The sequence below is a fragment of the Tenrec ecaudatus genome, chromosome 8, assembly GCF_050624435.1.
Source record: "Tenrec ecaudatus isolate mTenEca1 chromosome 8, mTenEca1.hap1, whole genome shotgun sequence".
Classification (NCBI taxonomy): Eukaryota; Metazoa; Chordata; class Mammalia; order Afrosoricida; family Tenrecidae; genus Tenrec; species Tenrec ecaudatus.
In genome coordinates, this window is record NC_134537.1 from 40,865,080 (window position 1) to 40,889,690 (window position 24,611).

A 24,611-nucleotide genomic window follows, 5' to 3' on the forward strand; every position below is an offset into this window, starting at 1 on the left:
GGCCCTGTCTGCTGCGGGCGCTGGGCAGCACTTTCCATCTATGGAGCTCAGGCTGACAGGGAAAAGGCAAGGCGGCCAGCGCCCCTCCAGTGTAGTGACTTGGCGCAAGGAGCCGGCGTTGGCCTTTCAAGCCCAACTGGAGGAAGCACTCACTGTCTTGTACAAGCCTGACCCCTCCGGTGAAACTGGGGTGCTGCGGGGCCATGCCCAAACCAAAGCTCCTTGCGAAGGCTGACTGGAAGCCCCCTTGCCCTGTAAGGAGCTTTGCTTTTACAGCCCCCACACGGGCGAAGGGAGAGAAGACTTGGGGCCTCCCGGCCTAACGTGGCCTTCAGGCTCCCAGCTGGAGGCAGAGGAACAGGGCCTGATATGCTGCTGCTCCCTGCGGCTTCTCCGCTCCGGCTCACAGCTCGGTGCCCTTCTCCTAACTTGTGGCATGCCCTGGCTCTCTAGCTCGGTCGCTCCTCAGCTTCCACCAGCCACGTGCAGCTTCTTTCAGCCTCATGGGGAAGTGCACACACCGGGGTTTTACTAGCAAGGAACTGGGGAAGACAAGTCCACAGGCAGAATCCAGTCCCACAACAAAAATACCATAGTTCACAGAGCTGCCAGCCCTCAGAGTAGCAGCCCGGACCAGGGCGCAACACGGAAGCCACCAAAGACCGCCACAGACATCGACGAGGTCCCAGCCACAGACTGTCCCCATCAAAAGACATTTAACATGAGAGGGGGGGTTAAAATCAGTGATCTGGAAGGATGACTGAATGGCTGTGAGTACCAAGGCTAGAGGAAGAGTTAAGTGCAAATCGGCCTAGAGGCTCTTGTTCCCACGAGAGCACAGGGACGTTGGAACTCACATCCGCAAATTGTCCAAAGTCCTCTCCCAACACTAAGCAGGAAGCTTTCCCCCAACTGTGACAAAAGAAACTAAGGCAAAAGACCAACCACCAGGGCGGCTCTGGCTCTGCTGCAGGAAGCGGAGAGAGAATGGGGTCTGAAGGTTCTTTTGACTAGGAGCCACCACGCCCATCATCTAGCGGAGGACACGGGAGTAAGGGGCTCACTGACACTAGGCAAGGCATGGGGTTTCTGTCCTCACCTGAGCACGCCATTGGAGGCCTGCCTGAGCAGAAGAGCTCAAACTGCAAAGAGCTAGTTGATGAAGCGAGGCCTTCCACCAACAGCTCTGCTGAGGGATGCTCTTTAGGCAACAGAGCAGGCGCCTCGCCTGTGCCCAGTTAAGGCGACAGAGGGCCCTGACCTCAGCATCAGATCTGCTCTTGGCACCACGGCACCTCAGTACTGACGGTCTCTGTGAGGCCCAGTTAATGCTGTCATTGTGGCCCCCCAAAGACAGGAGGGGGGCGGGCAGACCACCTGCCCGGTAATCCTGTCCTCCCTCGTTTCTCCTCAGGGCCCAGTCTGACCGCAGGCCAATATTCGGAAGAGAAACGTTCCATCCCCCATTTCAGCAGCGAAGTTGTGAGTTATTGGAGAGACAGGCTCAGAAATTCCCACAGGAAGAGGAAGTCAAACTGGAAATGACCCTGGCGATCGGCAGGGCCTAGGTCAGGTCCAGGTGGAGGAGGTCGGGAAGGTCTGGAGATTCGGGCCTGGTTGGCCTTTCCTGAAAGCGGCACTAGGCGCTTCATGTAGGGACCTAGCAGCGCTGATGGGAAAACCTGGTGCTGAGCAAGTATCTGTCACTAACAGACTGGCCCCCGTCATCCAAAACAAGGTCAGACGGGAGGTCGCCACAAGGATGTCAGACAAGTTATTTAAAAAAATAATATATAAAAAAAAAATCCCCGTGTGGGCAAAGTCCTTAAAGGGGTGGCTCAGTTCCGCATTGTGTGGCCGCTAGTCCTGATGGAGGCCCAGCTCTTTCTTCAGGTGGTCTCCAGGACGGTGGCTTCAAGGGCTAGGGCTTCGGTGGGCTCCTCCTCGTAGTCTGACAGGTAGGACTCCAGGCTCTGCTTGGCCAACAACTCCCGCCGGGCTTGAAGGCGCTCGCACCGGGGGCAGCTTCCAGACTTGAAGCAAGCTTTATGGTAGCATGCTTTACACTCTGGTCGGGTTAGGAAGGAAGGGGAAAGAAACCCGTCTGTGTTATCCACAGTCATTCACACCCCAGCACGGGGAGAAGGGGCTGAGCGGAAACGCGTCCACTCTGGGTGGCTCGGCTCGCTCCCTCACCTTCACACATCCGACACTTCTGGAGCTCGAAAGGAAAGATCACATCGGCCGCATTCTGGCAGAACTCACAGATGAAGCCCTTGGCCTGGCAGAGCTGGGAGGAAAGAGGCAGCCAATGAGGAGCTGGACCTGGCACAAGAGGGCCGGCCCAGGGCAGGGGCGGCGAAGAGCATAAAGACAGAACGAGTGGGCTCTCGGGTTCCACTGAGAAAAGGGAAGGGAAGGGAAGGGACGAGGCCTGGACCGGGCAGCGTGGCCTGGACCTTTTCAAGGCTCAAGAAACCCACCAGTACCACCTGAGTGGCGAGAGGACCCAGGGGGCCAGGAGGGTGTCAGGAGGGGTCCTGGAGGCAGCATCCAGTGTGGGGCATGACTGTGCTTTGAACACGCAACCACATGAAGAGGAAGTGATGACGGAATGTGAAGGGGAGCATGCTCCCCTGCCTTGGGTCAGGCGACAGGGCGATCGTTTAGATCCCCAGGCCAAGCAGGGCCGTCTACCTATATCCCCTGGCGAGCCCTGGCTCTGGGACTGCCACAGGAGCCCCTGCCAAGCGAACAAGGCCTGAAGGAAGGATTTCTGACAGGTGGAGTACATGAAGAACCATATTAACTCATATTAAAGCTTTAAAATGCTTTCCTAAAACAATACAATGCTTTCCTATAAATTACTTCATCCTCAGAAACACTGAGTGGAAAGAACAGTAGCTATGATCTTTACTTCAGAGGGGGAAAATGAGGTTTACCTCAGAGAAGCCAAAATACTTCCTTTCATCAATGACTGAAAATGACAAAAAGCCAAGACCCAGTTCCTCTCCTAATGCTGGTCCAGGGATTCTCCTGCCACAACGTGACAACACCTTCGAGAAGGATCTGTCAGTTGGGCCCTGAGCAACCCAGGGGCAAGGCCAGGGCCACACCTCCTATACTGCCAGACTCTAGATCAGAGCTCCCCAGAGCGGCTGCCCAACCAGGCACCTGCACCTGACCCTGGACTGTAGGCTGCAGGCAAACGTGTTTAATTGCCAGCGAATTGTTCTGGAAAGGGGCGGTGGGCTAAAGAAGCGTGAGCAGCCCTGCTCTAGCGCTGGGTGATGCCACAGGTAGGCCGCCCGGGATGCCGCGATCCTGTTCCGTTTCTCACACAGCTGCTGACAGGCCATGCCAACTTCCTGAAACCAGATGGTGGCAAGAACCCTGGTCCACCCCATCGCTCCCCATCCCTAAGCAACATTTCTCACCATGCACCGCTCCACATGGGCAGCCCCTGCCCTGAGGAGCTCAGTGAGCCGGGGCCCCAGCTCCCCCTTCCTGGTCGCGGTCAGGTCATTCAAGGAGTACAGGTGCAGGTCCTCCGTCAGGTGGCCTGGAACCGTGTCAAAGGAATCCAGCAGCCTGCAAAGAATGGGCAGTATGTGAGGCCCAGCAGTGTGGAAGGTGCCCATCAAGCAGGAGCGAGACAGACGCCGCAGTGATGGGGGCAACATTAGGGGGCGGTCGGGGAGTCTTAGGGTAGCCTGGGCATTGATGGCCGTAACAGTCCTCTCCCCGCTGGGTGACTGCATGGCAGAAGTGACTTTTACGCCCTCCTGCAGCATGACCCAGGCCAACTTAGGAAGAGCGGCAGGCCTGCCTGGGATAGAATAACCAGTCCAGCCACTGCTGCGTCTTCTCATTTACTGTGTTTCCGTTGTCTTCAAGATTCACCCCCACACCCCCACCCCCTTTTCATATCCCAAAGGCCAACTACAACGACAGGACATGTCCCCTTTAGAGAAAGCCACTCTGCCAGAAGTCTCTAGCCTCCACTAAGGACTCACTCTTCGGCCAGACGACATGTCTTGAACATGTTCTTCATGTGATACAGCTGGACACGCAGCAGCTAAAGAGGAAGACATTGCAAAGTGAGGGGGGAGGGTATGAGAGAAGAGAAGAGGGGGAAAATATGTTGGGACGAGTCCCTCTGGGTGGCAAAAATGGTTAAGTGCTAGACTGCTAACCTCAAGGTTTGTAGTTCAAGCCAACCCAAAGGTGCCTTGGCAGTACAGCTGGCTGTTTCTGAACAGTCACAGCCTCGACAGCCCGATGGGGCAGCTCCACACCACATTCAGTGGGAATCGACTCAACAGACCTCAGGGGTCTAGAAGCTCTGGACACAGCAGCCAGAACTGCCCTGTCCTCGACGCCTGAGTCAACAACTTGCTCCAGGAGATCCCCAGTCTCGGAAGGCCCCTCTGGTTAGGCCACTCAGACTGGTGGGCTCACCAGCCTGCCCAGATCACACCCACAGCTGGGAGCAGCCTAGAACTCCAGGACCCTAACTCCCTACCTTGTTCCCAATCAAGTGTCCTCCGCGAAGGGAAGGGTGCACCCCTGTGTGTGCCATAGGCACTCACTGCCTACAGCTTCAGAGGTGCCTTAGCCAGAGTTGAGACTCACTAGCTAGACCTCTGGGAAACGGACGAGATTTAGAGAGGATGTGACGGACAGACGGACAGTGCCAGCGCTGACCCCAGGATGGAGAGTGGTGTCACGTGCTTGGGAATGCTGGAATGAAGAGAGGGAGGGGCGGGAAGGGGAAAAATCCCTGATGCTGGCTTGTCATGCACGGGTCTTACCCGGACGTGGTTGAGCAGCTTCACCTTCCTATAGAGGGCACTGTTGATGTCCTGCACATTGAACAGGGGATCATTCCAGATCTTGATGAGCAGGTCCTTGGAGAAATTGCTGACATAGTACTTGCTGAAGTCCCACTTCCGCAGCACTCGACTGGGGATGACCATCTGGGCATTCTCGTGGCAGCACTGGCAGAAGTACTTGCCCAGGTACTCACAGTACCGCAGCCGCTTGATATAATCTGCAAAAACAGGAGGGCCAAGGCCAGAAGCCACCTCAGCAGCTACACGCTAGTGAGGAAGCTCTGCCGTTGCCCTGGACAGTACAAGAAGTGATGGCCAGTGCGTTCTACCCACCTCTGCGCTCACCGAAGTAGACAGAAACCCACAGTAGGGCCGGTGGGTCCTGCGTCTGCCAGAGTTGGCAAAACCCAGTCTCTAAGAAGCTGGCCACAACTACCCAACAGTCTCCAGAAGCCAATCCCAGTGACCTGCTCCCAGAAGTCCCTCTGGTACCACTGTCCTCACCCATTTCCTTCCCCCAGTTCTGCCCTATCACCCACCTTACCACAACTCTGAATAGGCCCCCCCCCCCCCCCGCTTGCACAAGTGTGGGCCAGGGCAACTCCCTGGGCAGATACCCACCGGGCTCCGTCCGGATGCCACACCCTGCACAACGGTAATTCTGTTTGGCGACGGCAACTTTCCTCCTGAGGAGAGAGAGGAAGGAGAGGGGTTGGCAGATCCCAGAGGCAGGAGGTGGGAACGCAAACACATGGCTCTTGTTAAAAATGAAAAGGCGGGGAGGTCATTGAATTTGTTTAGGGTTCAATCATCTGAATCCCCTAGGGAACCAATCTAAACAGGGGACATACAGTTGGTACTAGGTCTGGACTGGGGCTCTCCCCAGTGTAAAGCATTCTTGCTGCACACGTCTCACCGGGAGGGATGAGGCTAGGTGGACTGGGCAGAGAGGCAGGACAGTTTAGTGGTAGCTGCCAGGGATGGGAGGGGTGGGCCAGGGCAGCATCGTTGTCTATATCGGTTAGTAGCGATACATGATGGGTGTCATTGGCTTTACTGAACATGGAAAAGGCTGAATTGGCCAAGGTGTTCTTTGTATCGTTACAGTTATGTGCTGTTGCTTAGTGAAGGGAGGGAAAGTGAGCACAATGGAGACAGGAGCATTCAGCATCAGCAGAGAAGAAAACAGAACAGTAGCTAGAGAACTACTGGGAGGCAGGCATCAGTTGGGAAGGCCAGTTTGCATGGAGCTCGTTCTGGGCAGCTCCAGGAAGGACGGGAGAAGCGAGAGTAAGTAAGCCGCGAGGGCAGGATACATCATCCTCCCCTCTGCCGTTCAAGAGAAACGGGGTCCAGGCGGAGGAGGAGACAGCCTTGGCGCTCGAAAGTGGGTAGATCCACTTTCCAAAGGGCGGTCGCTGGACTCACGTTGGGGCAGGATGAACGTTAAAAATGATCTGAGGCCGGGGTGGGGCCCACTCCAGGTTCCCACGCACACGGATCCGCAGCTTGTAGATGTCGGCGTGCTGCCCGTCATCTGGTGAGATGGGCAGCGAGTCGGGGAAGGGCAGGAGCTGCAAGAGAAAGCATGGGCTGACCTACTGTGGGCCACCTGAGAACAACTCACACTTGAAGAACAGTCAACATCTCAGAAAGACCATAGGTTAGGGCCTCGGGAACCTCCGCCTTTCAAACACACTACAAGATACTCTTGCTGCTGTCGACGCACAGCACCCATGTACAACTGTCCCCCTGTGAGCCCACTGTGGCAGCCACGGCGACAGGCAGCTCCTCGGGGCGCTTCCCTTTTGCACTGCCCCTCCTCGTTACCACGGACGATGTCCTTCCCTAGCGACTGGTCTCTCCTAATGACATGTCCAAAGTTAGGAAGGCTCTAGAGCAGTCTAAGTGTAGACACGAGGGCCATTCCAGGGTGGTGGCACCCACTGCTGAGGCTGTCCCTGGCCCCGCCCCGCCCCTAGGACGCCTGGCATGTGAGGAGGCATCTTCACGCTGTAAAGACTCAGCTGCAGAGAAAGGCAGAGGCTGAACAGCTCTCCTGTCTCTCTTGCGTGTGTCTTGAAGGTACTTGCACCTCAGAAGTTATGCCTCTGGGTCTAGTGAGCAAGTCTGGTGGGAGAAGGGCAGTGAAGGAGCCCTCTCTCCAATTCTGACACCTGCCTGGAACACCAGGCAAGCTCTCATTCATTGAACAGACTGACAACGAACGTTTTCTAGGAGGGTGGAGGAAACACATGGGCTCATGCCACATGGGGGACCGAGACGAAGCAGGTTGGAAAAGTCCAGGGCCTCCTAGTGCTGGGCAGTGGGCGGGGGAGCAGGGCTGTGGAGCCTGTACCTTTTGAGGCGCATCATGCTCTGGGACCAGCCACTCCAGCTCTGAGGCGGCGGGGAGCTGCATCCCCTCGAACTGCTTCAGGAGCCCCATGGCCACCGCCTCCGCAGACGTGGAGTTCAGGAAGCAGTGGGAGCTGGAAAGGAGAGAATCCGGGATGGCTGAGCACCGGGAAGGACAGGGAGATGGCAGCCACGCCCAGGATCTGCCGCCTGCAGGACTGTCCTGGGCTGACAGAGCCCTCGCCGCACCCCCGGTGCTTCCCTTTCCTGCATCATCTCCAGGCGCTGGTGTGGGGTGTGCCGAGTAGGTTGTGACTCATCGCGACCCTGTGCACAACAGGACGGAACACCACCCGGTCCTGCGCCCATCTCACAATCGTGTCTGAGCCCATGATCTTCAGAGACAAGTGATAAGGTGAAGCAATGACAGGTCTTCCCGCACTAAGAGCTCGGCTTCATGACCATGTCAGGCCACTGCTGGTTCAGGCGTCTTGGGTTGCTGCCTTTCTTTACAAAGCCCCGGGAGTGACACCGTTCCGTGAGCTGCAGGGTGCTCCTTCCTCTCCAGGGAGCCCTCGGTTCCCCTAACCGGGTTCAATCTGATTCCATAATCCTAGTCATGATCAGGCCCCTTCTCTGGAGACCTGCTCTCGGGGGCTCGGGTACGATCAGAGGACAGCCGCGCAGGAACACTACCCACTGCAAGCTCTGCCTCGCGAGCCCACCCGGTGTGTGCCAAAGATCTTCTCTCCCCTCCTTCTTGGTGTCCGACTGACCTGACCTCCGCATACACGTGCACGCTCCACCCCTGGCCTTTCCCGCCCAGACACCCGGAGTGAGTACTCTTTCTTCAAACACCGCAGGGTTGTATAAAAAGGACTTACAAGGACTGGGCGGAAACGAAGGGCCTGCCGTTGGAGGGTGTGCTCCGTTTGATGTCAGCATCTAAACAGAAAGCCATGGTAAGAGGAGCAGGGGTGGAAAGGGCCAACGGAAACCATTCCAAGGGATAGCCAGCTAAGCACTAGGAGCAGCTCGCACTGCATTCTATGCGGGACAAGCAGCAGAGCCTAGGTGGGGACCACTGCGTGAGGCTCTGGCCCACTCTACAAAGTGGCTCTCTCCAAGCCATCCCCAGGAGGCTTTAGTGGCCTTATGCACAGCAGTGAGAGTCAACGTGGTCACAAACCCAGGTGAAAACACACACTCAGATTTGGTGCACAACAGTGAACGAGGAAAGAAGCATCCTACCATACAGGGGACACACTCCCTACCTACCGAGTAGAAACACAGGAGTACTTGTCAAGGACTCCAATCTCTCTCATCCTCTAAATCTCCAGCTCTCTTGCATGACAAGGTCACAGAGGCAAGAATTCTTTGAGGTCAGAAAGACAGAACCTGGCTCATAAAGGTTACTCGCTAAAAGGATGTGGAATTAGAACTTCGCTTCTAACATCGAATACTGTGGCCATTATCTCTGAATAGTAGAAGTCTTCGGTACCCTTATGAGAACTTCATGGAGAGATGTCCTTCCTGTCTGGTGGCACAGGAAGGACAAGAATTTCCCATAGCTTGGCAACTCCCTGCAGATGCCTGTTAACTAACACGTTTGTTGTTGTTGACAACACTGAGCTGGTTGACGAGATCCCTAACTACCTACCGCTCAGAAATAGTCCCAGGAAACTGGGGCATTCTCTCAAGCCTATTTCTGACCAAGGATGTTGAAGATTTCCAGTAACGATGTTCCTGATCATCCCGAGACCTTCTCTATGCAAATACTTTTGTTACATGGAGGGGGGTGTGTGAAAGAGAGCAGTCATGTGCAAAAGAGGCAAGCAGTGCACATAAAAACAGGACTGCTATAATGAGCCTGCCTCCCAGCTCCCTCCCATGCTCAGTGAAAAGACAGTCCCTGTTAATGAAGTCTCACAGCTAAACAGTCCAATGTGTTTGGGCCACGCAGCAGAGCGCTGCACCTGGCCATGAGTAGCCTATTGTTCCACACATTTCCTCTGTGTGTATGTAAATTTACACACATACATGTACTTATATGTAAAGCCAGATTATCAAATCCTTACTGAAATCTGTCGATTCATTTTTATATGTTCCCTAAGTACAGAAAACCTTAAAAGACAGTGACAAAAATGAGCTGGTCTATTTTATTTCACAACAGAGAAATCCATACATCGTCTTTGTGCCTAAACATTAATGTGTTATCGTTGTAGTTGGGTGCCATCAAGCCAAGTCTGACGCATCACACCCAAACCAAACCCACTGCCACCATGAGTCTATGTCATCTCCCAGAGACCCTGTCACAGGACAGGGCAGAACTGCCCCTGTGGGTCTTGGAGACGGGAACTCTTTAGGGAAGTAGAAGGTCTCATCTTTCTCTAGAAAAGCGCTGGTAGTTTCAATCGCTGGCCTCACCAGCAAGCTACAAGTTGTCTACTTGTAGCAGTTAGTGCTAGTGGAAGAAATGAAAAATGACTAGGCTTTAGCAAAGCAGCTCTTCATAGATGGCTTGGTCTCAAACATTCTCTTTCAAAACTTTTTTTTGTAGTTTGGGTGAAAGGTTACCAAGCAAATTAGTTTTCCTTTCAACAATTCATACACGTTTTATCTCATGACAGGGACTGCAGTCCCTTCACGGCAACAAAGCTCTCCCACTTCTTGTTTCCATTTGTCTGTCCTTCCTGCCTGATGTCATTACTCGCTTTGGGGCCTGTCTTATTCTACAACATTCTTCTAACACGTATGGGTCTTGTCCTAGTAACCACAGAGTGATGTAGCTAACAAGTTCTTAGAAAACATTTCCCATGATTCATGGACTACAGACAAAAAGCAAACAAATTTGTTGGCGAGTGGTAGAGAGGGGGAAATGAGAGAAACTCAGAGAGAGAGTGATCCTCTCTCGGCGAGCATAGCGAGCTACCTCGCTTGGTGACTCTGGCTAGGTTGATAGGTGAGATGCTGCAGAGCTGGCTGATGTGAGAGCCACTGTCATCCCAAAGATGCGCCGCAGGTCTCCACTCTCAAGGAAGGAAGTTCTTCCCATCTGACTGAGGTAACAACACACAGCTCTGCTAGGGGATCACAATGTCTCCAGAGCACGAAAACCACATCCTGGTGTGTGAGGATCTCCCCTCCGAGGGGAGAGGCAGCAGGCTGACGCCAAAAGGCACGGCATCCCTGACACTTGAGTCAAATGCCCTGAGGACCAGTGGGGACTGGCCCTTTGCTATGGCAGCTGCGGACTCTCTCTAGTCAGCTCAAGCAGATGATTCAGTTGATGTGACTGAAATACAAGTCAAGGGTGTAGACACTGTAGATACAAGGACAAAGAATGAGGCAGAAAAAGAAAAAGCTATTCAACTAGATGAATTAGTGTAGCTCGAATAAGAGGACTTTAGAGAGAAGTGTGAGTGCTTAACTTTTGAATAGAAGTTAACATAATAAAAAGAAATTGTATCAATACTGTGCGCAAAAACAAATACATTTCCCCTTAAGGGAACTGATTTCAAATGCTTCTGATATGTGAGATAGGATAAAGCTACAACTATTCACTGAAGGAAAAGAAAGGTTTTAAAAAAAAGACCTGTTACAAGGAAAAGACATTGCTGTATACCAGACAGGAAGAATGAGTTAAATTCTTCTTATCCTAGCAAAACCTGGACATTTTATAATAAAGTCAGTGAAGACAGTCAACTTCCTCCCAGTATTTAAGGATAGTCTGATAGATGGTCTCTGTGCTGTTTACCTGCTAGCAGGTAAGGTGGTCCTCAGCACACCTGGGAACTCAGTTCTCTGTGAGTGCTGCCTCAGGAGGAAACACTTAAAAAGGGAGAGCCACACGAATCTGTACTTAAGGGAGAACGGGATTAACTGCAAACAGGAAGCAGGCGGGGGGAAACAGCTGATGATCCTAAAGGGGATACAATTTTAAAATTTTCTCAGAAATATAAGTCACGAACTCTTTATATCTGTGGTTCTCAACCTTCCTCATGTGGCGACCGTTTAATACAGTTTCTCATGTTGTGGTGACCTCCAACCATAAAATTACTTTCGTTGCTACTTCATAACTATCATTTTGCTACTGTTATGAATTAGGCGACCCCCGTGAAAGGGTCATTTGACCCCCAAAGGGCTTCAGACCCACAAGTTGAGAACCACTGCTTTCTATTGGGCCAGTTATTAATGTGGAGTCTTTCTGCTCCGAACCTGCCCTTTGCCTGGTCTGAGGTGCCAAGTCCATCGGGATGACTGCCTGGCCGCTGGCACTCACTATAGAAAGCATTGTCAGTAGAGGGCAGTGGAGGGACCATGGAGGAGGCGGAGATCCCTTTGCTTTCAGCTGCCAGTGTGCCCCGGGCTCTGCAGCACAGCAACCACCAGTGGAACCTCAGGAAAACAGTACCACGTGGCATCGCATGGGCGCATCTGCTAGCCGTCTGGAGCTCTCAACCACAGCACTTTGCCGTGGACAGCTTGCCTCGGCACCCAAGAGAATGGGTTTTCCAGGTATGGCTGTTGTCAAGGACTCCCTCAGGCAGCTCTGCAGCCTCAGAGAACCTCACCACTCAAGGAAGCGGAGTCTCGGGGGGGGGGGGGGGGGGGGGTGTGTGTGTGTGTGTGTGTGTGTGTGTGTGTGTGTGTGTGTGTGTGTGTGTGTGTGTGTGTGTGTGTGTGTGTGTGTGTGTGTGTGTGTGTGTGTGTGTGTGTGTGTGTGTGTGTGTGTGTGTGTGTGTGTGTGTGTGTGTGTGTGTGTGTGTGTGTGTGTTTACGTGCGTGCATATCCCCATATCAATTGTTTCTATATTCCTCTTTATGAGCCCATCTCCCATTATAGTTCATGCTTTTTTATATTAAAGTTAACCAAGTCAAATTACTGTGTGATTTCTGCCTTTATATTACACCTTGACTAATTAACTGTATAGTGCAGAGGCTTAAAACGCTAGAAGAATCTAGAAAGACATTACAGGGAGCTATCACCAAATCCCAAAGGCTGGAAAAGTTGAAGACTGTCTGGGAATGGGAATTTATGAATGCTAGTAAACCGACTTGGTAGGAACAATCGGAAGAAATGGAAAAAAGGAAAGAAGCAAGACACGGAAGAGCACAGGCTGTATAATTCCAGTGACATGAAATGTCCAGAACAGGCAAGCCTGTGCAGGCAGCAGTGGCCTGGGGCTCGGGATGGGAAGGGGCGAATTATAAATGGGCTGAGATGCTCACTAAAACGAGATGAAGGCAACACCTGTACAGCTTGGTCAATGTACTGAAAACCATCACATTGCACTTGAAATGGGTAAAATTTGTATTGGGTAAAATTGTACCTCAGGGAGTTGTAAAATGATTAAAAATAGATAAACAAATAAACATCAACAGCAAAACTTTAAAAAATTGTACCTCTAGAAAAAAATTTTAAGAAAGATATTGATGAATACAAAGCTTTCTATGAATAATTTTCAAAGGAAAGTTATCACAACAAGGTTTATAAATTAAGTCATTTTAATTCTATTTTCTGCACAAAAACTTCAGCTCCATAGAGTCTCCTTAATGAATTACACGCCCCAAACACAAGGCATCGGCCAATCCCAGCGCCGAGCCACCCTGTATAGGCCAGAGTAGACCTGCCCCTCTGAGTTTCCAAGGCTGTGAATCTTTATAAATTATCTGGATAAATTATCATATGAGTGCTTATATTAAACTAAATGTATGCAGAACACCGGCCACAGACTATGTCCCTAATATGATGCTTCAATGCTCGACCTTTTCAAAGGTCCTAGTCCTGGTGGCGCAGTGCTGGCTGCTCCCCAAAGGCTGGGGGTTCAAGGCCACCAGTCGTCCCGCAGGAGGAAGATGTGGCAGTCTGCCTTTGTAAGGATTCCAGCCGTGGAAACCTGAGGGGGCAGTTTCTACTCTGTCCTTCAGGGTCGCTAGGAGTCGGAACTGACTTGACCACAATGGGCCTGGGAATGGCCTTCCTCTTGCGTTATCCCAAGAGACTCCTGAATCGCATAAATCGTTTAAGGTGATCACAAAGAAACTATGGATATACCAACTGCTCTGAAAAGGACCACATTAGAACATCTTGGCTAGAGTAGGAGAAAATGGGAGAGAGGACTTAAAATCATAAAAGAAACCAGGCTTCCCGGTCGGACAAAAACTGGTAGAACACCCAAGACTGTGGCCCTTGGTTATCCTTCAGGTCTGCAACTGAACTCACCCTGTGCTAGAAAAACCAACCATTGAGATTAAAAAGAGAGCATTTCCCCAAGGACAACGTTCAGGAGGGTTAGGAAAGAAAGAGGAATGGAAACAGGAGACAGAGGAGGTGGGAGAAGTGAGGATACAGCGGGGACTGCAGTGATTAGATGAAGTAAAATGTCTATCAGCTGCAGAATGTGAAACTGATGACCTGCTCTGTAAGCCTTCCCCTGTTTCACAAACTTGGACACAAAACGATTACACATACAATCAAGAAGGTGGGTTGATGAGAAGTATGTTATGCTTTCGAGGTTAAATTTAGTAATAGTAATGAACTCGCTGTGATGAAGAGCAGAAAACAACAAAGCAATCCAGAGAAGAGGAAGAAGAATTATAAAGTATACTTTCATAACTGGGAGACTGTAGGCACAAAGAACTAAAATTTTCAGTCTTTACTTTTGAGAGAGCATTGTTTGGTTTGAGTCTCAGAAAAAGTAGTTTTGCAGTTGGAAACCTCTTTTAAATTCTTGGTATAAAAACTGTCCTGTGTATTAAAAAATTTAAAGCACCCAAAATAGAAGAAGGCTGCTAGGAAGGCTAAATAAAGGTAAGCCTTCTGGCTACAGCAGATTGCCGGTGCTCTCAGAGGAAGGGCTTGATGACCATGAAGTGCACCAGCAAAGTATCGTGGCTGAAAACACAGTCCAAACCAGATAAAGGAAGATGGGATCATTATTTCTTCTCAAGTATTAGGATAAGTCACACAGGAGTAGAGAACAGGATACCTAAATACTTTTATTTCTTTATATCGTGTTCTAATTTGATATAATTTTTCAAATTCTAGTGGCTAACAATATTAACAGTAATAACTGTTTAATAAAAATTTTTTCAGTTTAAAGAGAAAACTGCTACTTTCTTTCACTGACCCTCACCCACAGATAGCCTAGTTGTTTGGGTCAGGAAGCGTTACGGAAGTCTGCATTTCCAGCAGAAATCCTAGTTGCACACTAAATAGCTGGCAGGGATGACTTTCTGAATGTTGCTTCTATAAATTCGGAACCCTAAAGGGACTCTGAGCTTCTGATCACTGTATTCTACTTTTGGCTGAGCGACTTTCATAGCTTAGCTGTAGATTTGAACTAAAATTCTTCAATAGACCATCCGTTTCTAAACCTCCCATCCACCACATTCACCGCTTACTCTACCAGGACCACTGCGGGGAGTAAGCAATGAGGAGAGTAAGCAATGAGGATACGCTCCATGGGAGGGCTGTGTGGGTCTCTGGAGGAGAAGGGAGCTGAGTGTCTCAATTACAGCCCGCTTGCTTTCCCAACAAGTTCTCCAGACCCTCTTGTCCTCATCCCAGTGACAGATGCCACAACGTAATCACATACGTACGAAAGCTGGTGGCAAACGTTCACACACATGCACATATGCGCACACTCACGCTTCCAGCACAGGCTACCTGAAAACATCGAGGCCATTGACACTGAGAGTCCGCTCTTGGACATGTGAGTCAGGTTAGATCCTTCGCTACCATCTGTGTGACAATGATTATAAGAGGAGGCCCTTTAGTGTTCAGTGAGGAAGCAAATCAAAGAGATTGACAGTCCTACACCACACGCTCCTGGGACCCAGACTGACTTCTGCTCCGGTTAGGGACTCCCATCCACAGGTCACCATAGCTTGGCAGAGAGTGCTTGCTACTTCCTGTCTCCCCTTGAAGACCTCCTAAAGCCGTGATCCTGGAGCAGGGGTGATTTTGTTCCCCCTGGGACTTGTCAGGACGCATGCAGACATTTTTGGCTGTCGCTCTTGGGGAGGTTGCTACAAAGAATCATCCAGCCCGGAAGCTGAGAAACCTTGCCCTCCGGTCTCTTCCTTTAAGGATTTCTGCACTGGCTGAAGAGTCGCTGACTAAATAAGTACTCCAGGCCCCCAACTGCAGCAATGGTTTCCAACTGGAGAAGGCTCCTTCCAGAATGAATAGACCCTGCTGCACAGAAAGGCAGGTGGGCTGCTCCACCCCAGCAAAGCAGCAGGTTCTGCATGAGCATTATTCTCTCAAAATTCTGGCTGCTAGCTTTCCTTCTTCTCATTTGAAGATCAAGTCAATTACAAAAGGAAAAAAAAAAACCTGGAGTTTTAAGTAACTGCCTGATTGTTGTGAATGAAAATCAGACCCATGAAGGAGGCTTTCTGAGGACCTGGAAAAAGATGTATAAAAATGGAACCTCTGAATGGAGAAGGGATCCAGCACTAAGCCTACAGATTTACATGGGCGTTCTCCAGATCGACGTGGACAGGAAGCCAAAGCCTCATGTAATGAAGATCTATTCACCATCCTGCTACCAAGGAGAATTAGAGGTGAACGTCATCTCTGGAAGGAAAAACGCTTGGTTTCACCCAGAAGGCAAGACCTCATACCCCTGAGCTGGTATGTGCTTATGAGTTTGTCTCTTTCAATGATGAGTGATTCACAGGAATGACATATTAACTTGACGGCATACAATAACCTCCCCAGATTAGAACCTTCTCCCTTTTCCTCTGCACATGCTTCTAACAAGAGTGCAGGATTCTGGGGAGCAAGTTAGCACCCACTGGACAAATAATAAAGCTCTACTTTGTACACTTAATTGCTTACCACCACTATCAGTGACTCTTTTTGCCCTTTTTCCCCCAGAATTACAATCTAGCTCCTCTTGGAGAATCTCAAAAGCATTTCAGTTGTCTTACAGAACACAAAAGAGTACTCTAACTTCATGTAGGGCTGGGCCAGCCCTTAGTTGTAAGAGGAGGATTTCGAGTGAGAACCCAGGTGAAAGACACAGCTTGAGGGGGAAGAGAAACCAAAAACACAAGGGTGACTTCAACAGCCAGCCCTCTCCACCTGCCCCCAATTTTCTTTCCTCTCAATTTTCTTTCCTGCAGCCACATTAAAAGGTTTGTGGTTGTGTCTTGGCAACACAATAGACAACAATGTTCCAAAATGGACCAAAATGAAGATCTTTAGTTAGGGAAAGTTTCTTAGCCTGTGATCCCCAAATGGAAAGCTCTCAGGTAACCAAGTGTCATGTCTTACCTTGGATTTCAAATTCATCAACCTCATCTGCAGAGCCAGAGTCGGAGAACTGTGTGGAATCACGTGAACTGAACTGGGAACTGCTGGAAGTGACCCGAAAGCCTGTTGTGTGGAAGGGGGGAAAGTAAGAGAGGGGAGAAAGAGGTCTCTTAGTCCTCCAATAAAAGGAACCTGTATGACCTCACAGCGAGAAGCTACTAGAGCCATGGCTGGTGAGGTGTAAACGGGGCTCTTCCTACTGAAGTACCCCCCCCCCAACCTGGCAAGTTTCATGTACACAGGAGGCATTCCTACCTAGGGCCAGTGGCCCCAGTTCCATATCAGAACTCTATTCGAAAAGAAGTCACTTTGCGATCAGAAATAGACACGCTCTAGAACCAGCACTCCTAGTCTGCCGAGGAAAATGAAATCAGAGCAGCATAGAAATCTCCTCTTGACCGCAGCGACGCCCCTTGGCCCAGGAATAATTCCCCACAAGAAGACAAGACAAGAAAGCCCAGAAGGCACTGCTCCTCAGCTTGACGCCTGAACAAGTGGACACAGCAGGTGCCATCGGACTTCACTCACTTCCACTCTCTGTCTCTTGGTACCCAGGGAGCAGGTGCTTGGTGCGGATCTGCTGGCGACGAAGGCGAATCTTCTGCTTCAGTTCCTGGATCTCTCTGTCGCTGTCCTCCTCCTCCGCGTCCTCCTCCAGGCACTGGCTCATCATGTTGCACTTCATGAGCTCAATGGCAGCAATCAAGGACTCTGAGATGCTGAAGTGGGCATTCTCCTGAGGGAAGGAGAACACCCAAAAAAGTCACTTGGCAAAGGTCTGGGAGTAAAGAAAGTGTCACCGGTTAGAATGCTGGGAAGTGAAGCCCCTAAGATTTGCTCTGCTTTGATTGCAAACACCCCAGGTGAAAGGCATACTTCTGTCATAAGGAAAGCTGATGGCCAGGACGTCTGTCCAAGAGTCCCTTCCTCTCCTCAGAGTCTGTCTAAAAGTTATACACCTGTACGCACGTACTAATTAAATGTGGTGCCTCACAATAAAATGCTTTGCAAACTCTAAAATGCTATGTGCGTGTTATTTATTACATAATACACAAGGTGATTCGGGAATACTAGTCACTCAAGTGTCCCCATTCTAGGGGACTATGATCACACGGCTAAGATCCAGTGCCTCACTGGCCACGGTGATTTCTGAGACAAAATCAGTAACATTCAGTGAGGATCACACACGCCCTCAGAGACACACCTTGTTGAGCATATAGTTACTCGGGTCCAGACCCGGGTCACCGTGTGTCCCCGAAACCTCATCAGGCTGAACACCACGGTCCCTCAGGCTCAACCTCTCACCTCTCGGTGTCCTCATGAGTCCCTCCCATCCCTCACCTTTTCCAGGTCTGCACAGCTGCCAAAGTCCTGCTCCGAGAGGTAGCTGATGAGGGACTGTCCTTCTGATGGTTGCCGGAACATGCCTTCCCCCGAGCACAGGGACTGACCCCCTTCTGTGGGGAAAGGAAGTGGGTGTCAAAAACTCTGCGTTGAAACGCAGATCTCCAACCGTCACGCTTCTCCGAGAGGTCTGAAGATTTTACCACTGCAGATGCACCCAAGGCTTCCCAGATTAACAGGGACATAAAGATTGGAAAGCCGTCTCCTAAAGACCTGTGTGTGAGTCTCAAATACCAGGGCACTGAACCCCTGGGTTAGAAAATGGTGGGGACAAGAGAGAATCATTTCACCACTTAAATTTAAAGAAGACACACTCTCCCTTCTACTCTAGGGGGAGGGGAGGGACCTTTTGCTTAAGAGTCAGAAGAGAACACAAACAGCCTCTACCCGGGACGATTTCAGTGTGGAGTTTGTCCTCTGGTGACTAAGCCCAGCCAATCAAAGGTCTCTTGTCAAGGTCTCTATCCCTTACGCAGGGCCATTCCATCTGGACCAACAGACGTACCAACAGCATAGGACAGGGTGAGACCACTAGGTTGGAGTAGCGCAATAGAAACGGCCGACGAGCTTGGCTTCTAGCACAGGGTGAAATGATGAAAGGGAGGGAGGGTGAGATTGTACAGTGTGCACCCACCACAGAGCTGAGACGACCCACCGAGCTCAGAGCTCAGCAGGCAAAGGGGAACGCAAAGAGGAGACTCCCAGCTCCGGCCTCCTGGCCCTAAGCTCACTTACCATACTCCATGTACAGCGAGCTGGGTGTGCTGACTTCGCTGCTTTGCCCAGAGTAGGGCACGGAGCCTCTTAACCTCGACTTATCATTGCAGGACTCTAGGACCAGTGAGCGTCAGGAGTAAAAACAAACAGACCAGGTGAGCAACAGAGCCAGTCCCACCTTTAGAGTTTCCACATTGAACTGTTCCCATGCCACTGCCCTCACCAACAGGAGAGGGGCAGCCAACAGGAGAGGGGCAGCCCGACAATGCAGGGGACACGTGGGGGGAAAGGAAGGGAAGAGAGGAGGTGTGGAATGGACAGCTCGAAAGTGGAAAACAATCCAATGGAGATGGGTTCATGAATTTAGTCCTCTGTGCTTTCTTCTTGCCAAAGGTTCTCCCAATCTCTACCCTCCTGACAATCCAATCTAGAAAACCGTCCACAGGTGAAAATGTTCTCAACACCTTCAGACTAGATTTTATAGGTCTTGTTTGGTTTTGATGCTAGGTATCAGAGTAGGATCGGAAGATGTAAGCTGTTACATTCACTGAAAAAAATACTAAACTATGGCCTCTTGGGAAGCCGAGGACAATGGCTGTAACTTGAGAGACCAAAGGGCTCAGCTCTAGGGCTCTGGGAGAGACCTTACTAGAGAAGGGAGAGGGTGCCCGAGAAGGCTGTCATGGGAGGAGGCACCAGGGTAGAAGGTTTCAAGGAATAGAGGGAACTGGCCGTGGAGAAATAGCAGCGGGCAGGGCTCTGAGGAAATGAGAAACGGATGTTTTCTAAAGGAGAACAGAGTTTTCCAGTAGCACAGAAGGAAGAGCAGGTGGGAAGGCAGGTTGGGGGCTGAGAAATGCTCGGGGAGCATGAAGGAGTTGCATCCAATCCATCTCCCTGCCAGATGGTGCCAACTTGTCGGCTGCTGCTCTTGCAAAGAAGTGGCTTCCCCACCAGACCCACCAGGGCGCCTGTACCTTAGACAGTGACAGGGCGCTTCTACTCCCTGGAAATGTGTCTTCCTCCTTTAATAACAACAAAGGGCTTCTAAACGGTGCTCTGACTTCAAGAACAAGACTCTTCTCAACAGGGGTTCTGCAGACTTTATTTCCCAAGCTAACATGCTCAGTTGGCTTCACTCATTCCCAGGAGGCACTAGGTGCTCAGCCCTCTCCCACTGGTCTGTCTTGTTGACGCATTCTAGTATTGACAGATTGAGTAGAACGAAATTCTCAGTTTAAGTTCTACAGTGAAAGCCAAGTGAAAAGACTTGAGTCACTAGAAAAATACTGTGAAGTGGCTGGAGTCCTGTGAAGCGGGAGGGGGTGTGAAAAGGGAAGAAAGACAGGTGAAGGAAACAGAAATGGGGACTCCAGGAGAGGCCATGCACCTAGATCAAAGACCACAGAATGGGGAGACAACACATTCTGGTGTTAATTCAAGGAAAATCAAGTCATTCGACAGTAAGCAGTCAGCTATTAAAAGAAAAACTGGCTACTGATTCATCATGATGCCTTAGACAAGTAGTAGGCCTCCATGAGGGCTCCGGGCTAAAGAGCTCTGCCGTCCGTCTGGAAGCTGCTGGGGAATGGAGCAGGGCATTTGGAAGTTACGGGCAGAAAACCTATCATCAGGCAAAGTGTGCTGATGGCATTCCACAAACCGGTTCAAGCACCACAGCAGGCCAGACTAGCCAGACTTGAATTGACACCAGAATGGAAAAGGGGGTTCTGAGGGATGCACGACAGTGACAGGGGAGCAGAGGGAAGAGGAGGAGGTGCAGGACAAAGGAGGGGGACTGGCTCCCAAACCTGCAATGGGATCTTCAACTATTATGGTGATATTCCTGGGGCCACCTGCAGGTAGACAGATAGGTGCAGAGGAGAGTTCAGACAGCAGGCAAGCATAGAGAGAGAAAGAGGGTGTCTTTTTACCTGCCAGAGGTGGGGTCTTCACTGGGGGACCCTTGTGCTAGAGGACAATGGTTTAAAGCTTTGCATGGCCCACATTCCCTCACGCATCTACCCAGGTTTTCTCTGGCTCCCTTTCCCAATGCAGGTTCCCGGTTTCTGGAATCCAGGTGGACTCAAGAATGGGGCAGGGAGTCTTACATGCTCAAGGGCAGAGGCCTGGAGCACACTAGAGACCGGGCGTGCAGCGAGGATCAGGCCAACCACCCTCACATTTAAGGCCGCTGCCGGGAAGACAGGCTTTGAGTGGGAGGGTTTTTCTGAAACTCTTCTACGAAGTCAACCCAGATTCTTGGGGACAGCAGGTTTCAGATGCGGGCCTTTGCTCTCACCTTTCTAGAAAGAAGGCGATAGCAGGTTCTAAAGGATTCCTTTTTTGGTGAGTCTTTTTAAAATTTTATTTCTGGACGTTCACTATCCAGAACTGACTCTGAATACAGAGGCCCACGCTAGACTGGCCATTACAGAGACTCTTCTACAGACGGACCCACCCCGAGCCTGCCAGCAAGCAACAGCCTAGGAAAGACCGTGCCAGGGAGAAGGAAAAAGCAGAGGGTCACCTTCCCACGTCAAGGCTGTGCGCTGCCACCAGCTGGCGTTTCTGCGGAAGGTATCGGAGGTAGGGGATCCTTACCTGAAGATTTTTCATGCTAGCGAGTCAGTGGCCAGCCCCGCCTACTTTCTGACTAGGTCACATCACCCACACTTACTCATGCCCCTAATTTTAACTCTTCCTGTTGCCGAGTGACATTCCGACTCATAGTGACCCCACATGAGAGCGTGGAGCTGCCTCGTTGGCTTTTCTAAGCTATAGGCATTACAGGAGCACAGGCTGCCAGGTCTTCCTCCGTCAGCGCAGCTGTGTGGGTTCCAAAACAGCCAGCCCGTCAATGACCAGCTGCTGCAGCCCTGGAGCCACCAGGTGCCTGAGTTTTAATTAGGAAATCCAAATACCACTTTGCCTTTTCAAGTCAGATTTACATCCTGCCCAGCCTTCTGAAGAATCCCCCAAAGGGGAGGAATTGAACGGAATGGGATTCTTTCTAAAGTTCATCGGGACGTCCCCGCAGTCAGAGAGGTACACTTAAAACTTGAACTGTGAGGAGGCATGCTATCCTGCAGACTCCAAGAAAAATATCGAGGCTTCCTGAGTAGCCACATAACATTACAAACTTGTCTCTCTCCTTCTAAGTATGACAGCGTCCATGAGAAAAAGAACTCCTTCTGCCAGGTGAGGAGCGCCGACAGCAAACTCTCCCCCTATCCCAATGCAGGGGGCCACCTGGCCAGCGGGGCTGGCGCGCCTCATTACCTGGAGCTCCACTGGAGAGGATGTTGGTATCTGAATGAGAGCGTGCGTGGCTCTTCTTTGTCCCACTGGGAACGGTGAGCGTCTGCCCCTCTGAGAAGCTGGACCTGCGCAGGACACTAGACAGCTGTTTCTGCCCGCTGCCCTCCTGGTCCCCTAGAGAGGACGCGGTGGACTCTGGCTTCTGGGAGCTGCTGGAGGAGAACAAGTTGAGGCTGCTGCTCCCGGTGTTGCTGCTGTGACTCTGGGAGCTGGCGCTCCGGCTCCGGGGGTGCAGGTTGCCGATGGCCAGGTACTCGGGCCCCTCACTAGCATCACTCGGGGATTCATTCTGGCTGCTGGCCCAGGAGGCTTCGATGGGGCTGGTCAGGGCGCTGCTGCTGCTCATCTCCGGTGGGGACGAAGGGGAGTCCCTGGGTAGTGCAGGGATCGGAAGCAGAGAGGCTTGAACGGCCTGACCCTCTGCTGGTGAGACGAGTCCTCTGCTTTCTTGAGGTTTCCCGGAAGGGCCAGCAAGTGACGAGGAAATCGATTTTCTCTCTAGGATGTGAAAGGAACAGGAAGGGCAATGCAGGCTGGACTCCCATGGCATGTGTGAGGAGCTCGTGCACAAACTTCCATGGCTGCTGGATGGAACTCCAGGGCCCACGCACAACATGCAGCATCGCCTCCCACGTGGTCAGTGAAAGGAAACGGAGCGCTATGTAGAAGCAGCTAGGTCCCATATATGGGCTATTGGGACAGTGGCTTCATTGCATTTTAGTGTGCCTGCCTCGTCTGTAAAATGAGCATAAATAATAATACCTACCTCACAGCACTGTTGTGAGGACTGACGAAATAATAATATATAGAAATAGATTATGACAGAACCAGGCACTCAGTAAATGTTGGCTATTATCATGTAAATGGCTTCTTGGAGATGTGGATTAGAAACCCAGGAGAATTTAAAAAACATCTCTTTCCCTTGTTACGTAAATGAGTCTACTAAATTAATTTAGCTGAGTTGTTACAGAACTTTTTAAGACATCATCCTTAAGACATAAGTTAAGACGAGCTGCCTAGCCAAGGCTCCACGCCCAGCCTATGAGCACCCACAAAGGCTTCGGCATTCCTCCGGGGATACACGTGAAAGCCCCCTCCCACCCCTCACCTGAGCCCTGGTTGAGCATGGATGGGTGGGCGCTAGAGAAGGACCCGAAGAAAGAATGCTGGGCGTAGCTGGTTGGAGGGGTGTACGTAGAACCAGGCAGTGCAGTCAGACTCTGGCTCTTTGTCACCAGCAGCGGGCTCTCGTGCTTCCTGGCAAACTAGAAAACAAAGGAAGACAAGGGGGTATCAGAGTCACAGAGGCGCTGAGAGGCCCTCCGAGGAAGGGCCCTCAGCAGTCAAAGCCTGAGGGTAAGCATAGTGCTGCTGCTGTGCGTGCCGACCCCCAAGTGGATTTTCAGCAGACAGCAATCTCATGTGACAGAGTAAAACTGCCCTGGCAGGTTTTCGAGGCTGTAATCTTGGCTAGATCAGAACTCACAGAAAGGCTGGGTGGGTTTGACCCAACCTTCCAGTTAGCAGCCAAAGGGCTTAAATAATAGACTGCCCAGCTCCCTCTAACACCACAGCTTCTGCTGTTGGTTGGAATCCTTCTGGGTGGTCGTGCAGGAGGGCTTTCAGGCAGGCAGCACCTCAAAGTGCTGAAGACTGTCATGTGTGGAGTCATAAATTAGTCAGAACAGGGCCTCAGACCAGGCCCTGTCCCTTATAAGCTATTTGGCCCCAAACTTGGGCTACTGATTGATCAATCTGTGCCTCTGTGGGCTGCTTTGTGAAATGAGGGTAATGTCTACCTTAAAAAGTTGTGAGATGCAGTGTAGCAACGATGAAACATACAACCTTCCTCTAGTTCCAAAATGCTTGCTCGCCTACCACTACTATCCTGATCCCAAGTCTCCCTTACAAGTCTGGCTAGACCAGAGGATGTACACTGGTACAGATAGGAACTGGAAACACAGGGAATCCAGGGTGAGTGATCCCTTCAGGACCAGTGGTGTGAGTGGAGATACCGGGAGGGTGGAGGGAGGGTGGGCTGGAAGGGGGGAACCAATTACAAGGATCTACATAAAACTTCCTCCCTGGGGGATGGACAACAGAAAAGCGGGTGAAGGGAAATGTCGGACAGTGTAAGATAAGACAAAAAATAAGTTATAAGTTACCAAGGGTTCATGGGGGGAGGGGGAAATGAGGAGCTGATGCCAGGGGCTTAAGCGGAGAGCAAATGTTTTGAAAATGATGAGGGCAATGAATGTACAAGTGTGCTTTACACAACTGATGTGTGTATGGATTGTACACAATTGCTGTGTATATGGATTGTGATAAGAGTTGTATGAGCCCCTAATAAAATGACTTTTTAGTAGTTGTGAGGAATGGATGGATGTATGGATTGCCATAAGAGCTGTGAGATGCCCCAATAAGATGATTTTTTTTAAGTTGTGAGGATTAAATGGACTAGTGCATGTATCGTGCATTGCACCCTACGCAGCAGATGTCAGATATTCAATGGCAGAGCCAAATTCAAACAAGGAGGAGAGCTAGGGAATCCCTTCTCAAAGAAGTAGGGAGAGTGAGGGAGAGGGTGGTGGTCCCGGGAGCGGGCAGGGGGGAGGAGGGGTACAGGGAGGTGCAAAAATAAAAGATAA

General features: G+C 50.9%; 1 protein-coding gene across 5 annotated transcripts in view; it reads right to left on the bottom strand.

Moving 5' to 3' along the window:
• Nucleotides 1-542: 542 nt before the first annotated feature.
• Nucleotides 543-24,611, bottom strand: part of RUBCN (rubicon autophagy regulator) — a 66,839-nt gene continuing 42,770 nt past the window's right edge. The window contains exons 6-22 of one of the 5 annotated variants that reach the window (XM_075556284.1): nt 23,072-23,228; nt 21,925-22,461; nt 20,454-20,498; nt 18,661-18,756; nt 17,863-17,978; nt 17,050-17,257; nt 16,483-16,584; nt 14,866-14,940; nt 8,078-8,138; nt 7,195-7,327; nt 6,264-6,409; nt 5,457-5,521; nt 4,815-5,053; nt 4,017-4,078; nt 3,438-3,591; nt 2,197-2,290; nt 543-2,068 (exon numbers count right to left, since the gene is read on the bottom strand). In XM_075556284.1, coding sequence (XP_075412399.1) covers nt 1,890-2,068; nt 2,197-2,290; nt 3,438-3,591; nt 4,017-4,078; nt 4,815-5,053; nt 5,457-5,521; nt 6,264-6,409; nt 7,195-7,327; nt 8,078-8,138; nt 14,866-14,940; nt 16,483-16,584; nt 17,050-17,257; nt 17,863-17,978; nt 18,661-18,756; nt 20,454-20,498; nt 21,925-22,461; nt 23,072-23,228 — 2,469 coding nt within the window. In that variant the 3' untranslated portion in view covers nt 543-1,889. The remainder of the gene's footprint in view (nt 2,069-2,196; nt 2,291-3,437; nt 3,592-4,016; nt 4,079-4,814; nt 5,054-5,456; nt 5,522-6,263; nt 6,410-7,194; nt 7,328-8,077; nt 8,139-14,865; nt 14,941-16,482; nt 16,585-17,049; nt 17,258-17,862; nt 17,979-18,660; nt 18,757-20,453; nt 20,499-21,924; nt 22,462-23,071; nt 23,229-24,611) is intronic. The other 4 variants (XM_075556280.1, XM_075556282.1, XM_075556281.1 and 1 more) reach the window with 4 other exon arrangements.